The sequence below is a fragment of the Cololabis saira genome, chromosome 5, assembly GCF_033807715.1.
Source record: "Cololabis saira isolate AMF1-May2022 chromosome 5, fColSai1.1, whole genome shotgun sequence".
NCBI classification, from domain to species: Eukaryota; Metazoa; Chordata; class Actinopteri; order Beloniformes; family Belonidae; genus Cololabis; species Cololabis saira.
Window position 1 is genome coordinate 17,226,471 of NC_084591.1, and position 14,664 is coordinate 17,241,134.

Below are 14,664 nucleotides of genomic sequence, written 5' to 3' on the forward strand. Positions count from 1 at the left end.
GTTGCTTGTCCTGCATGTGTGTTGGGTAATGGGATTGCACGCACATAAACACACCCTTGTCAGTTTGCTCTTAAGGATGGCCATGTTTGTCATGCTGATAATTAGTTTAGCTGTGCCATTACGCCCATCAATAGTAGGTAATGGATTTATGTTGTGCCAAGTTCCCTTACGGTGCTTACAATCCAACAGAAAAACCTTGACGATAACTTTTAATCAAAATTGTAAATCTTTATGGCTCTGTGGTCTACATGGACAGTGGATGAATCAAGATAGCACATTCAAACTAGCTTTTAAGGGGGGGGCGGTTATACTCTTCGGAGGTTCCTTTTTTTTGTCCGCTAAACATTCCTGCAGCATTCGACGTAGAAATGTGGCTCGCATTGGGTCTTTTTTGAAAAAAAATACAAAATCAAACCTTTTTCTTTAACCTGCCTTAGAGCTCGGTGTTTTCACTTGAAGGCCCACTTTTTTTATTGGTTTATATCAAAATGTTTCTCACAGTCTTACTCTCTAATCATGCAACAGACTATTTTATCTCTGACTAGGAGAGTTTTTACCTGTCATTGTTTATGTAATAATTGCTCAGGTTCTTCTTAAAATTAACTGAATTGAATTTTTTTTTTTTTTTTAGAAGCCTCCATAGTTAATTGATCAGTTTCTTTTTGGGCATCAACAAAATGTTATTGAATTGATTTGAATCGGAGAGAAACAGCAATACCAAAGAGATCCAGTATTGTCTCTTGTTTTTAAGTTCCCAATTTTTTACTTCAGAAACACAAACCACTCATATGTGTGCACATGCCTTGTGGCTCTCAAAGGCAAATTTTATTCAGAGTCATGGTGTTCCTATAAATAGCAGCAGGCAGTTTGAGACAAAATTTAATATAATGCAAGAGAGTGGGCAGTTGTAGCCATCCCAGTTTGCAATTTCTCCAAAAATTGCTGTCTTTTCATTTTTGGTCTTTGAAGTGGTTGTAATATAAAAGTAATATACATTTAAAAAATGTAAATGCATCGTTTTTTTTTGTTTTTTTTTTATAAGTTTACTGTTTTACAACCAACCAAAAGCATTAGCTATAAAAAGATAAACGATTCACACTTGTAATGTTTAAACCATGAAATTCAGAATAAGCTGTCTTGATTAAAAACAAACCAAAAAGGACCTTTTTTAAAAAGCTGTTGTTCCTAGGAAAGGAGTGAATTTGTGCTGCTGATGTACACATCAGTACCAGTTAGTGAGGTAAATTGATTAGATGCACTTTTAATGAGTGGGAGATCTAATCCCAGCTGATAGGCTGCACACACTGCCGTCTGCTTTTGGTGGCACAGACTTTAAATACCCAATGTCAGTATTTGATTTACAGTTGATTTTTGTGTTTTTAACTTAAATAAATGACGTTTAGTGAAATAATAAGGAGACAACTATATGAAACAGACTGATGCTGCGCAATGAGCTGATGACTGAATGAAATCCAATAAAATAAAAATAAAAATTAGTGGGTCACCCTATATATGGTATGAGGCATCTCTATGATCGACAAAAATAGATAATAAAAGTAGTCTTCAACGAATGTAGTTGTCGACTTTTGTCGGCAAAAACAAATAAAAATTCAATAGTGAGGCATCTCGTTCCCTCCTGTCTGTGCTAAGAGTTGCACATGTGTAATAGAGTACAGCACCATGGCGTCGACCGATGCAACACTACGGCGACAGGCAGCAAAGATCATTAAAAGATGTATTTTTGAATGAAATGTCCATCTTTCTTTGTCTTTTATTGCTAATTAGCACAACATTTAAACAACCTCATGCAACATTTAAAAGGGGAGAACTAAGTAAGCTATTTGATAATTATGAGATTTATAATCCCATTAGTTGACTAATTGACTTTCAGAATAGTCATTTGTTGCAGCCCGAGTCGCCTTGGAACATCCACTGTATGATTACTGTTTATTGTTATTTTTGTTGGAGGAGGAGGTTGTTGTTGGCCTCAGGTTTATTATTGCTCCAGTTTTCCTCTTGTTCAGCAAATATGACTTAATCCCGCTCTACCTGTTTTCCACTGTCTTTCTGTCTGTCTTGGTCTGTTTTAGTTTCTGTCCACTGTGTTTTTGTGTCTCTGTTTCTATCTGGAAGGTCTATATGGTTGTTAGCCTGCTGCTATATCTGACTTTCTGTATTTTGTAGTTTCTGCACGTTCATTTGTGTTTGTTCTGTATTGGTCTGTCTTTCTGTCTTTATCTGTCGTTCTGCTTTTTCTTTTCCTGTCTGCCACTCGCTGTTTTGCTCCTGCCTCCTTTGCCTGGTGTTTTTATCCGATTACACCCCTCTGTTCTCCTTTTTCTCCTCACTTTTTTCATTCTCAGTCTACCTTCACCTTATTTGTCTTTATCTCTAAGGCTGTTTGAAACGTGTGCACCAGTTCCCTTGTTTGGTTCCTTTGTATTCTGGCACCGTTTCTCCTCTGTCCGTCTTTCAGCACATGACATCTGTGCTATCTTAATGTTTTATGGCTTGGCTCTTGTCCAGGAAGTTATGTGAGCTAAGTGTTCGTCCATCCAGCTGCAAGATGAATTGTATAAAAGAACTGAGATTATGGACGCACTGTATGACATCCTGCGTGACTGTGTTGGTAAAAATGTAGCATTGTCCTACAAGGACGTAGTCCGAGTGAGCAAGACACAAAGGCTTGTAAAATGACAATAAAATTGCTATGCCAAGTTATATGTACCCCTAAAAGGCCACCATGTTCTAGCTTTGAGTCCCACAGCCCCCCCCCCCCCCCCCCCCCCCAATACACACAAACACATACTGTACACACACCTGCTTCTCGTCTCCCAGTTGCCATGGAAACACACCAAGAGGCTCCATCATGTGTCTGAGCCTGTGACCACGGTTTTATAATTACTCACAAGCTCTGGCTTTGTTGGGGGTTTTTTTGGTCTTATTTTAGCATTTTACCATGTTGCTACTACAGTGCAGTGATGCCGAGTACAAAGAGCTCGTTGACCTCGCTTCGCCTCAGCTATGGTGTGTCATTTGATGTGACAGAGTCATTATTGAAATTTTAATTGGATTTTATCGGTTGTAGATGCTCCTGAGCTCTGATACAATTTAAAGATTGAATGTGTTAACTACATCACATTTTCTTTACATGTGTTTCCGGTGAGAAAGCGATAAAACCTGAAACTGCGTAATACGACCAATATCAAATGACACTGGATAAGTTACCAGCGACCGAGGCACGTATCTCCCTCGTAGGGGTGGGTATTGGGAAGGACCTCACGATACGATACGCATCACGATACTTGAGCCACGATACGATACACATTGCGATATCCCGATTATGCGATATCCCGATTATTATATTCTACATAGTTCACCGAAAAATTTAAAAATGCATTACACATCTTAAAATCCAAGTTGTATATATGTACATCAGATGATAGTGATGGATCTTAAAATCCGAGTTGCACGTTGATCAGATTATAGTGACAATTCATGGGACAAACTGAGTCAAAACAATGTTTTATTATAACTATACAAGCTAAAGTTACAACATATTTGTATATGTTTTTCATATTATTTACATCATATGAAATTAACATTAAATTTAGTATGAGGTTGCTTTAATTATGTGGCAAATGATAATAAACACAAGAAAGATGGGTACTAAAACCAAGGACAGGCACAGTGATCAGTCAGTATAGATATAAATCCATAAATAAATAAACCTCTGTCCATTGTTTTTCATTTTTTAAGGACAGGCAATTGTGTTATATAAAAAATAAATTATAAAATGAAATAAAACGTGAAATAAAACCTGAGCTCAGTGCAGGGCCCTCCCAGGGTTGGTAGAGAGTGGCAATGCCCAGGACTGTCACTTAGGTAGGAGCACTGGGTGATATAATGGGAAAAAGATCGGGGATAAAAAATATTTAAAAAAAAAAGAAATAAAAAAAATAAAAAAATCGATATTCAAATTTTGAATATCGATATTGAATCGGCTGGAAAAGTATCGCGATATATTGCCATATCGATATTTTTGCCCACCCCTACTCCCTCGGGAGTTTGGTGCAGTTGCACCTCATTCCTTAGGGGACTAAAAACATTGTTGCAAATGCAAATGTTGGTCTGTAACTGCTTGAAGTTTTAATAAATAACTAGCTCTGCTTTGTACAGATTGGAGTACACAAAGCCTCCAGGTCCACCGTATGTAGGGGCTCTAAATGGATTGGATCAGATGCGGAGCCAGAATGACAAAAAGATTACAGAAAAGTTATTGGAACTTGAATAAATTGTGATGTTTTTTATGGAGTCTTGAAGTGAAATGCTGAATCTCCTTCCTGGTTGATCATTTTATGTCACCCCGAGGAGTACTGGCAAAGTGCTCCAAACATGGTCTGGCCCGGAAGGAGAGCGAGCCTGCTCTGCAGCGTACAGTAGTGTCGTCCTTCTCAAGCTCTGCGTCCTGTTTTAGATAAGAAAAAAGGTTAACTCTTTTGTACTGACATACACTGATTAACTGCTGTTTGTTTTGACATAATACTCAATTTTCCAGTGTTAAAAATGGCTTTGTGTTTGATCTTGGATGGTTTCCATTTTTCTGCTGATTCATGTCTGAGGTGTTGGGTGGATGAGGATTTGTTTAACCAGCCTGGCTGTCTCTGAGCTGCTGAAAAATGTCAGTCCTGCAGTTTTGGGAGAGGTGATAATTCAATACATTTGAGCTTGTGATTTTAATCTAATGACAGGGGGAATCTGAACGGTGATGTCTCTTAAAAATAATATTCTGGCTGTTTTGTTGCATTTGTGAACATTTTTATCAATGCGGTTTTCAGGGATTATTTTTGTATCAAAGAAGCGTTGTTCATCATCTTTTTAGGTTATACCTTTTATTCACACATCAATGGTCATACCAACTGTTGTTTTCTCTTATTTATTCGACAAAAATATATACACTTCTGAACCTTTTCCCTCGTCTGAAAGACCTGCCTTTACAGAGTGTGAACAGCAAATGTAAAAGCTTTCATGAAATCAGTACTGATTCCTCCTGTCAGAAACACAAAACATGAAATGTCTATGAAAAAAAACATTATTTTGATATCAGTCATCTGTTATAACTCAGTCTGCAGTTGTACTTGTTATGAATCACAGCAAGTAAAATGACTTTTTATTAAATAATATGACTTTTTTGTCCCCTTTCTTTGTTTCCAGACCTGAGACCCAGCAGAAAGCTCCAGTGAGTGCCCCTCCTCCTCCGCCACCTCCTCCACCTCCCCCTGAGCCGGCGGGGCCCCCAGAGCCGGAGGAGGAGATCCTGGGCTCTGACGATGAGGAGCAGGAGGACCCCGCAGACTACTGCAAAGGTCAGGCCTGCACAGAAACGGCACACACGTACTGAATTCATCGATGCCAGACCATCACTTCCACTCTCTACATTTGTCCTACAGATCTCGATAGTGGCTGCCCTGTTCCACATTGTCTTTTCTCCCTCTTTCTGTCTGTTTATGCTCTCCCTCTTTTCTCATTCCTCCCTCCATCATGGTGGGATTTGCAAGTGTGTCTCCATAACTATTAGGGTGTCACAGGCATTTCAAGGTTGCTTGGTTCTTGCCAAAATAGAGCAACAACCTAGTTTTCTGTGGCGGCTCAAGATGATAAAAGGCATCTTAAGGCATTCAGGGCATTCATTCATGGTAGCACAAAAAGTGTTCATGCAATGTATTGATCTGTAAATACAGGAGTGTATTAGACTTTACTTTTCATTTCATAGCTGTGGGAAAAAAACATGTTTAATATTTAATTTCATTGGAATCAGTGAACCAAAAGTTGCTTTGATCATGTGCTATACAGTAGCTTATTTCTTCAGACTCCATTGTGTTGTTTTTTTTTTAAATTAAAGTAAGCACCAAAAATCAGTTCTGCCTTCAGTTAGATTAAAGAAATGAAGAGCACATCTTATGTATTTTCACATCTATTCCAGATTTGTTTTAAAGCTGCCCTAGCATGACCAGGGGTCCGTTTAACAAAGCAGGTTTAGTGAAAACTCTGAGTCTTTTAACCCTGAAATGAGGGAAACTCTGAGTTTTCCGTTTCACAAAGGGAGGTAACTCAAACCAGAGAAAGAGAGGTAACTCTAGCCTGTTTCACAAAGAGAGGTAACTTAAGCTCTCGGTCAGTTACCGTAGTAACAGAAGCTCTGAAACTAACCTGGTCGGGACCAGGTTTATTTCAGCGAACCTGGAGTTTCTCTCTGTCTCCTCCCTCAGTGGCGTCAATTCAACCAATGGGTCTTTACGCAATACACATCCGTTTTCTGCACCACGGACAGCAAGCGGCAGAGTTAGAGAGCAGAAAAGGCGTATCTAACAAACACAATTTAACTCGTTCACTTTATTCACTGTCAGTGCAACAATATCACAGGGACATCCCAGTTTAACTTCAAACAGTTAAAGTCCAAATGCAAAAAGGAGAGCGAGAGTAAAAAAAAGTCAAATATTTCCCTTAAACAGATGTATAAGAGGATTTATATCTTACTTTGAGATGAACTTGCATAATTAATCCATCAGTGGCTAACAGCCTCGTTAATATCTTCTGGACCCATCACTTGTCTTCTTTCTTTTTTTTTATTGCGTGGTTGTCTGCTTCCTTTTCATTTTTGTAAGTTAGTAACACTGCAGAGCGCACTAAAAACCAGATTGATAGCGACCACTGTCGTCAGGGACGCTGGGACATTTCAAGATATGAGGGGGGGGTAGAAGTGTTGGGAAAGATAATACCTACTGAAATCCATCATGTTGTTCTGATATGCATTTGTAGTTATTTTATATGTATTAAGTAATAGAACAAATCAATACAAATAGACACAGAGTAATTCCATAAATCTATTTAAAAAAAAAAAACATTTACATTTTCCCCTGAAGCCGAGGTGTGGCCGCTGCCGTACCCAATTGACGGCCCTGATCTAAATGACAATAAAATTTCATTTTTTTTCCCAAAATATGCTCTCATACTCGCCATACGCATGTATTAACACTTCTAACTCCAGTGGCGTGAAGTATGTGGATCTTGAGATGCAAACTGATGTTTCCTCAAAGGGATTTTGTAAATTGAAATGATAAATAAAGTTAAAAAGAAAAAAAAGAAAATGTATGTCGCTCTTTTGTGTCGCCGGTTGCCATGGTGAATCCTTGTATCAGCGCTCTACTGATGATGGCTTTTGATTTCCCTCACGCACGTGCTTAACTTCAGGTGAAACTACTTAGAGTTGAGTAAATTACCTCAAATCCGCTGTTCTGGAACCGAAAACTCAGAGTTTCCGATCTCAGAGTAGATCAACTAAGAGTTCAGGATTAGACTCAGAGTTTGTTGAATCTGCTTTGTGAAACGGACCCCAGCTCTCACACCACATAGGGGCAGCAAATCACAATAAAGTGCTCACAACAAAGTGCACCTCTAATGGGAGAAAGTTGTATTACAAAATATTATCAGCGACTTTGTAAACCGGTGATCCCCAACCCTGGTCCTCGGGGCACACTGCCCTGCAAGTTTTAGATGTCTTCTTGCATCAACGCACCTGAAATTAAAAATCATTACCAGCTTCTCAGCCAGGGGTCCGTTTCACAAAGCAGGTTCAACAAACTCTGAGTCTAATCCTGAACTCTTAGTTGATCTACTCTGAGATCGGAAACTCTGAGTTTTCGGTTCCAGAACAGCGGATTTGAGGTAATTTACTCAACTCTAAGTAGTTTCACCTGGAGTTAAGCTCGTGGGTGAGGGAAATAAAAAGCCATCATCAGTAGAGTGCTGATACAAGGATTCACCATGGCAACCGGCAACACAAAAGAGCGACATACATTTCCTTTTTTTTATTTTAAACTTTATTTAACATTTCAATTTACAAAATCCCTTTGAGGAAACATTGCATCTGAAGATCCACATACTTCACACCGTGTCCTTTTTCACCCGAATGGAATTAGAGATTTTAATGCGCGCATACGGCGAATTTGAACATGTTTTTCGAAAAAAGAGTAACACCGCAGCACAGAATAATATAAAATTAATTTAACAGATCTCCACATCATTCACCTGCAATCCTGTGGAACTCCTTGATGGCTTGGACAGGTTTATGATAATAGGCTTGCCACCCGTCCCTTAAATACGGAATTGTTCCGTAATTGGGAATTAAAAGTTGCGTTCCGTATTGAACCAATACAGACACATATTAAGCTGGAGCTCCTGGAGAGCACCTATCCAGCATGTTTTAGATCTTTCCCTGCTTCAGCACACCATGATACAAGGAGCTGTGTCAGCAACAGAACTATCCAGACCTTGATGACAAGTTAATGACGACCCTTGATTAGAATCAGGTGTGTTCATGCAGGGAGACACCTAAAACATGCTGGATAGGTGGATCCAGGACCGGAGTTGGAGACCCCTGTATTATGTTCTTATTTATTCATGTAATAATATACAGGTGGAGGTCGGAAAATTTAAATATATTGCAAAACTTCATTCATAGTAAATTCAACTTAAGGTGAAACAAATAGCCTATTATTTCCCACTACATGCAAAGTGAGATATTTCAAGCCTTTATTTGTTATAATTTTGATGATTAGCCTATGGCTCACAGTTTATGAAAACCCCAAATAAAGAATCTCAAAAAATTTGAATATATTATGAAATCATTAAACAATTCAATCATCAAAATTATAAAAAATAAAGGATTAACATATATTGCTTTGCCTGTAATGAGACTATGTGTAATGTACATGTATTACGTGGTCTGATAACCATCTCCCGACGAATATTTAATTCTCCGCGCATTAATGCTGCACCTTCATCAATTGTCTTCATCAAAAGGACATGCCATGTTCGTGACAATGGACTTCTAAAATACTCACTCTGTTTTTAATGACAGACGGCAGAACTTCGCCAAAACTCGCCTGCTGACTGAATGAATGAGGAAATCAAATGTGCGTGCAGCTCTGAAAGAGGCGGAGACGCAGAGAAACTCCAGGTTCATTCACTTAAACCTGGTCCCGACCAGGTTAGGTTCAGAGCATCTGTTACTACGGTAACTGACCGAGAGCTTAAGTTACCTCTCTTTGTGAAACAGGCTAGAGTTACCTCTCTTTCTCTGGTTTGAGTTACCTCCCTTTGTGAAACGGAAAACTCAGAGTTTCCCTCATTTCAGGGTTAACAGACTCAGAGTTTACACTAAACCTGCTTTGTGAAACGGACCCCAGGATTGGGAATCACTGCTGTAAGACCCCATGTGGTCACAATTGGTATTGCTACATGATGTCTTAAATATATGTCTAAGCTGGCTATATTTTCTTCCCTATTTTCAAATTAAGCATTCTGATTATTGTGATGTCCTGTAAGAGCTTTTTTTTTTATTATTGTGGTGATGGTGTTCGCAAAAATGTTTCTCACAGATGAGGCTTCTCGTGAAGTTTTTACACAATGCTCCATGTACAGTATCATTGGAGCTGAAATGGACACCACTGAATTAGGAGCAGCTAAAATCTCCATAAAGGTTTTCCCTACAGAGCATTATATCATAGCATGAGGAGTTGTATTACTCAATTTACTTGCCAGTACATTTAATATTATGGCTTAGTGTTTGTGATAAACTGCTAACAGTAGTCATTAAAATGTATTATTATTATTATTATTATTATTATTATTATTATTATTATTATTATTATTATTATTATTATTATTATTATTGTATGTTCTCTTTTCTTTCCCAAAAGGTTTACCATAAAGTTCAAAACCTCATAGATGCTTCCTGCTTCAAGATCTGTTTTTTCTCTGGTTCCTTCTGCTTCACTGCCTCAGTATTCCACTCTCTGAATGACACAGCAAAAACAAGCTTTTGGAGAATTTATGAACTGAATAAAAATAAAAAACTGACTTAATACATTGACATCAGTATTTTGACCACTCAGTACTTGAAACCTTTGGCAGCAATAGAAGTTTGAAGTCCTCTCTGAAATCATCCTATAAAGCTGGCAAACCTTCTGTTTTGAAATTTGTGTTTCATTGTATCTTAAAAGGTTTGGACGGTAAACAGCGGTGCACTCTCTAAAGATGCTCTGCTAGGTTCAGACTTAGATGTTGTCAGATTTATAAAGTACAGAGCCTTATTTACTCAACATTCCACAAAATGTTCCCTTTTTGTTTACAGATAAGTATACATTGGATCTCGTTATCAGAAAGTAGTGTAGGTGCAAATTGAACAAAGTCTCAACAGGCTTTTGCTACTCCTCTCTTTTCAGTAGGACTCAGGATTGAATTCAAAATGAGCGTTGGCTTGCTGCTGGTAACCTTTCTGACCAAGGCTGTATCTACGTACAAGCTGTTTTCTTGGGGTGTGTGTTGCTGCCACAAAGCAGAAGACTGAATGCAGGAAAGCTGAGCACAAATGGAGAAAAAAGTCAGCTGCAAATCCACAATGAAATATTTAAAGAAAACCTTCACACTTGCAACTGCTGTAGAAAAGGTTAACCTAGCCTATTTTTCTGTCAAGTTCTGCAGGAATATCAACAACAATCAGCTGCTTTTTGCTGCTTTTTGCCACTGTTGAGAAAGTAACCAATGCCCCAGCACAGCTAGCTGATTTCACGTCTCAGAACACGCCTAATGAGTTTGCATCTTTTTTTTTTATGTAAAAATCCAAAACATCAAACTTGCCATTAAAATGTACAGTATACACCAAACACTGAACCTCCTACAGCACTGCAACCAGACAGCAACAATTTAATTAGATTGTCAAAATTTAGTCCTATCAGTACTAAAACCCTAGAGGAGGTTGTTAAGAAACCAAATTCATTAACATGCTGTTTCAACACATTACAACTAGCTTTTTCAAATAAGTTTTTGCTTCTCGGGAAATAGCTGAAAATTGCTAGTGCTCTACTCTATGAGGCACTTTTCCCAAATCTGTCACAACTGCAGTTGTCAAGCGCCTTCTAAAGAAGAGAAGCTTGTATGCTACGTTGTTAAACTATTACAGGCCAATTTCTAATCTTCCATTTATTGGAAAAAATATAGAGAAAACTGTGTTGGTTCAGGTGAACAATTTCTTAAATGCAAATGGTCTTTTAGAGAGATTTTAGTCTGGCTTCAGACAAAATCACAGCACTGAGACAGCTCTGATCAAGGTCTTGAATGACATTTCCTTAGTTAATTAATAGATCCTCAGATTAGAGGGGTGGTAGTCTAGTGGCTACAGAGGTGGTCTTGGGTCTGGACGACCCAGGTTCAAGCCCTGGGCAACCAAGATGAACCACCTTGGGCCCCTGAGCAAGGCAATGTTTTGTGTGTCTCAGATAGGGCTGTTCGATTAATCGATTTTAAATCGTAATCGCGATTATGTAATTAGAACGATGTTAAAACGTGAAACTCGTAAAATCGATTTTTCACTTGTTTTTTTTATTTTATTTTATTTTTTTTACCTTGTCTGCACACATATTAATGATTGATACCATATTAATGATTGATGGAAATACCTCTCAATACCTGCGACAAGTGCCCCATGGGAGAGGCTCTTTAGTGTAGGAGGGGGCGTTGTAACATGCCACCGGGCATCCCTCAAGCCAGATGCGGTAGACCGGCTCGTGTTCCTTGCAAAAAACTTGCAAATGTGAATAGCAAATGTAATGACTGACATTACACACCTCTACCTCCTTCATGGGTTGCATTATTATTTAGCATGCAAAGACCCAGTTTAGTTTAATTAGAAAATGTCTTGTTTTATTTAATTGGAAATGATTTGCAGATTTTTTTTTCAGAGATAAAACTTTATATTTTATTATATTTTTTAAAACTTTTTTTCAACTTATTTTACAGAGTTTTGCACTTTATTCATTCATTTTTGGTTTAATAAGAGCAAAGTTTGCACTTAAAGCCCAATGGAGCAAATGTTCAATAAAAAAACAGCATATTTGAAATCATTTCTTTGCCTTTTGTCAATAGACAAAATAATCGTAATCGTAATCGAAAATCGGATTTTGAGAGAAAAAAAAACCTGATTTTATTTTTTTGGGCAAAATCGAACAGCCCTAGTCTCAGATGTAAGTGGCTTTGGATAAAATATGATACTTTAAGATCCTTTTTGACAGACTGGAAAGCTGTGTAGAGTTATCAGGTCCAGTTCTCAGTTGCTTCAGATCATATCTTCAAGGGGGGGAGCTTCGTTTCTATGGGTGAGAATAAATCTGAGCTTATTCCCATGACCCCTGGAGTCCCTCAAGGATCGATTCTTGGACCACTGTTATTCAACCTGCTTCCACTAGGTCAGATTATACAGGGAAACAATGTTGCTCACCACAGCTATTCAGATGATTTAGTTGGAAACCACATTACCTGTGTTGAGAATTGCCCCAATAATGACATTTCTCCTGCACGTGTAGGCAGTTGCAGTGTTATTAAATGCAGACTTTTACTGCAATTAGCAGCACTTCATTTTCTGTCTTTCCATTTCTTTACACTGATTGTAAATCATGTCTGGGTGTTGTCTTCTGGTGATGGCCCTATGATATATCACATGATAGCTATGGAGGATCAGGGAAGGATGTGTCGTGACCCAGAGGAACAAATTATGAAGCGTTTCCAAATGCTCATGGTTTCCTTGATCCACATTAGACCACAAACGTTGCATTCACTAATTGAAACACCATCTGCAGTGGATTAAAAGCCTTTACATTTTTCGAGAGTCAAATTTTCAGGACAAATATGGATGCCAGGTGTAACTGTAGCAAACGTTAGACGTTTTGAAATGATAAATTACAAACAGGGACACTATCTCGCTGAGACTGGGCGTCCAGATCAGGTAAACAATCTATTCCTCACTTCAGTCAAGTTAGAGAAACTTCACAAAGACCAGTGATAAAGTTGGATGCACCAAAGCTCAATTGTGTAAATGTCATATTTTTGTCTTTATTTTCAACACACTCCAAATGTCTATTTGCTTTTGGGAGTTTGCAAGAGTCTGAGCCCTTTCTGACAGCAGTGTACTCTGTTTGACCTCCGCCACTACGTCATCCCTCTTCTCACTCACCAATACATTTCATGTCACTTCCTCAATACCAAATTGAGTAACGTTTAACCTTCATCTTCGCTGGCTTACTCTGTCTCAGGAGGGTACCATCCGGTGAAGATCGGGGATTTATTCAACGGGAGGTACCATGTGATCAGGAAGCTGGGATGGGGCCACTTCTCCACCGTATGGCTGTGCTGGGACATACAGTGAGTCTGAAAGACACACACACACACACACACACGCACACACACACACACACACACGTTACAGTACAATATATAGTAAGGCTCCAATACTAGCCCTTCTCTTATGTGTGAGGAATGCGTACACACTCGCCACAAAGACATCACCACAAAGTGCACAAAAACTTACAGTTCTTCACATCAGCTTGATCTTTCACACACACCACACACACCCCGCACCATGCTGTACGCCACACTCACACCTTTTTGACAGAATCTGGCACATCGACACAATGACAGCTGCACATAACACCATGCTGCGCTGGAACCAAATCTGTTTGATCTGAGTTGTTTGCTTTGTTCGCCTGGCAACCAGGGTAGATGGATAACAGTGTCGTCAAACCAGTGTCACCTTTCTCTGACTCATGCACACATGCACATACTCATTTACTCATGTCATCGGTGTTAATTACACTGATGGTCAGAAGTTGGAGTTCAGTGATGATTTTATTGCAGTCACAAACTTAAACTCCTGGCTGGTTCTTACCTTTTGATATGTGGCTGCATAAGCTCGAAATTGGGCAGTTTTTTGTTTATTTTTTAGCAATTTATCCTTTGGGCAAGTGGTTGATGTGTTTAACTTGCCTGAGGGCCAAACTTGCTCTCCCCAAATGGAAAATGTTGACCAATTAAAATATAAATGGAATCTAAAAATAATTTGAATGTCTATGAACGTGACAGCTACTTTTGAAGTCTAGCGTTTTTATTTTTTCCTCAGCTGCCTCTATTGATGTCTTGCTACCATATCGTACTCCAACAGGCACTATTCAACTGATAAATACCCAAATGATTTCATGATAATTTAATTTAAATTTGAATTACACGTCAGGTTTGTTTGGAAACTCCAGGCAGTTGAAGCGAAACTCATGACACCAACAGGGTTTTAGATTTCCTGTGTCATTTTGCTTCCTAGTTCTGTGTTGTTTTGTTGCCTGTTTGGTTCTGAGTGGACATAGTTAAACAATAAGCCAGTGACTAGCTGACAAGTCTGAAATAAAACATCAGATTAAATTAAAATTAAATTAAAAACTCTTTTAATTGTGTTAAAGCTGAAGAACACCAGTCTAATTCACCAGTCCAACATTTCAATGCAGTATGTGGACCTGTGTATTTTCACATAGGCTGTTGTCTGTGTACAATGGTAAAATAAAGTTATGAAGAAGAAAGTCATTGAAGTACAACATGAAAGATAATATCAGAATGTTGAATATCAATAATAATCAACATGATGTCAGTCAGTGACACAATCAGTGACACGTGCAGGTGCAGTATCGTGTGCGTCAACGACTGTTTTTGTGATGATTCCTGTCCTCACAGCTCACTGCCACTTTATCATCTTTACTGTTTTTAACTGCATGTTAGTGTACAAAT

At 38.5% G+C, this 14,664-nt stretch overlaps 1 protein-coding gene across 8 annotated transcripts in view; it reads left to right on the forward strand.

Annotated features, from left to right (window-relative positions):
- srpk2 (SRSF protein kinase 2) overlaps nt 1–14,664 on the forward strand; it is a 101,837-nt gene that overhangs the window by 58,836 nt on the left and 28,337 nt on the right. For all 8 annotated transcript variants that reach the window (XM_061721096.1, XM_061721102.1, XM_061721101.1 and 5 more), the window contains 2 exons: nt 5,215–5,366; nt 13,149–13,257. In XM_061721096.1, the coding sequence (XP_061577080.1) occupies nt 5,215–5,366; nt 13,149–13,257 (261 nt within the window). The remainder of the gene's footprint in view (nt 1–5,214; nt 5,367–13,148; nt 13,258–14,664) is intronic.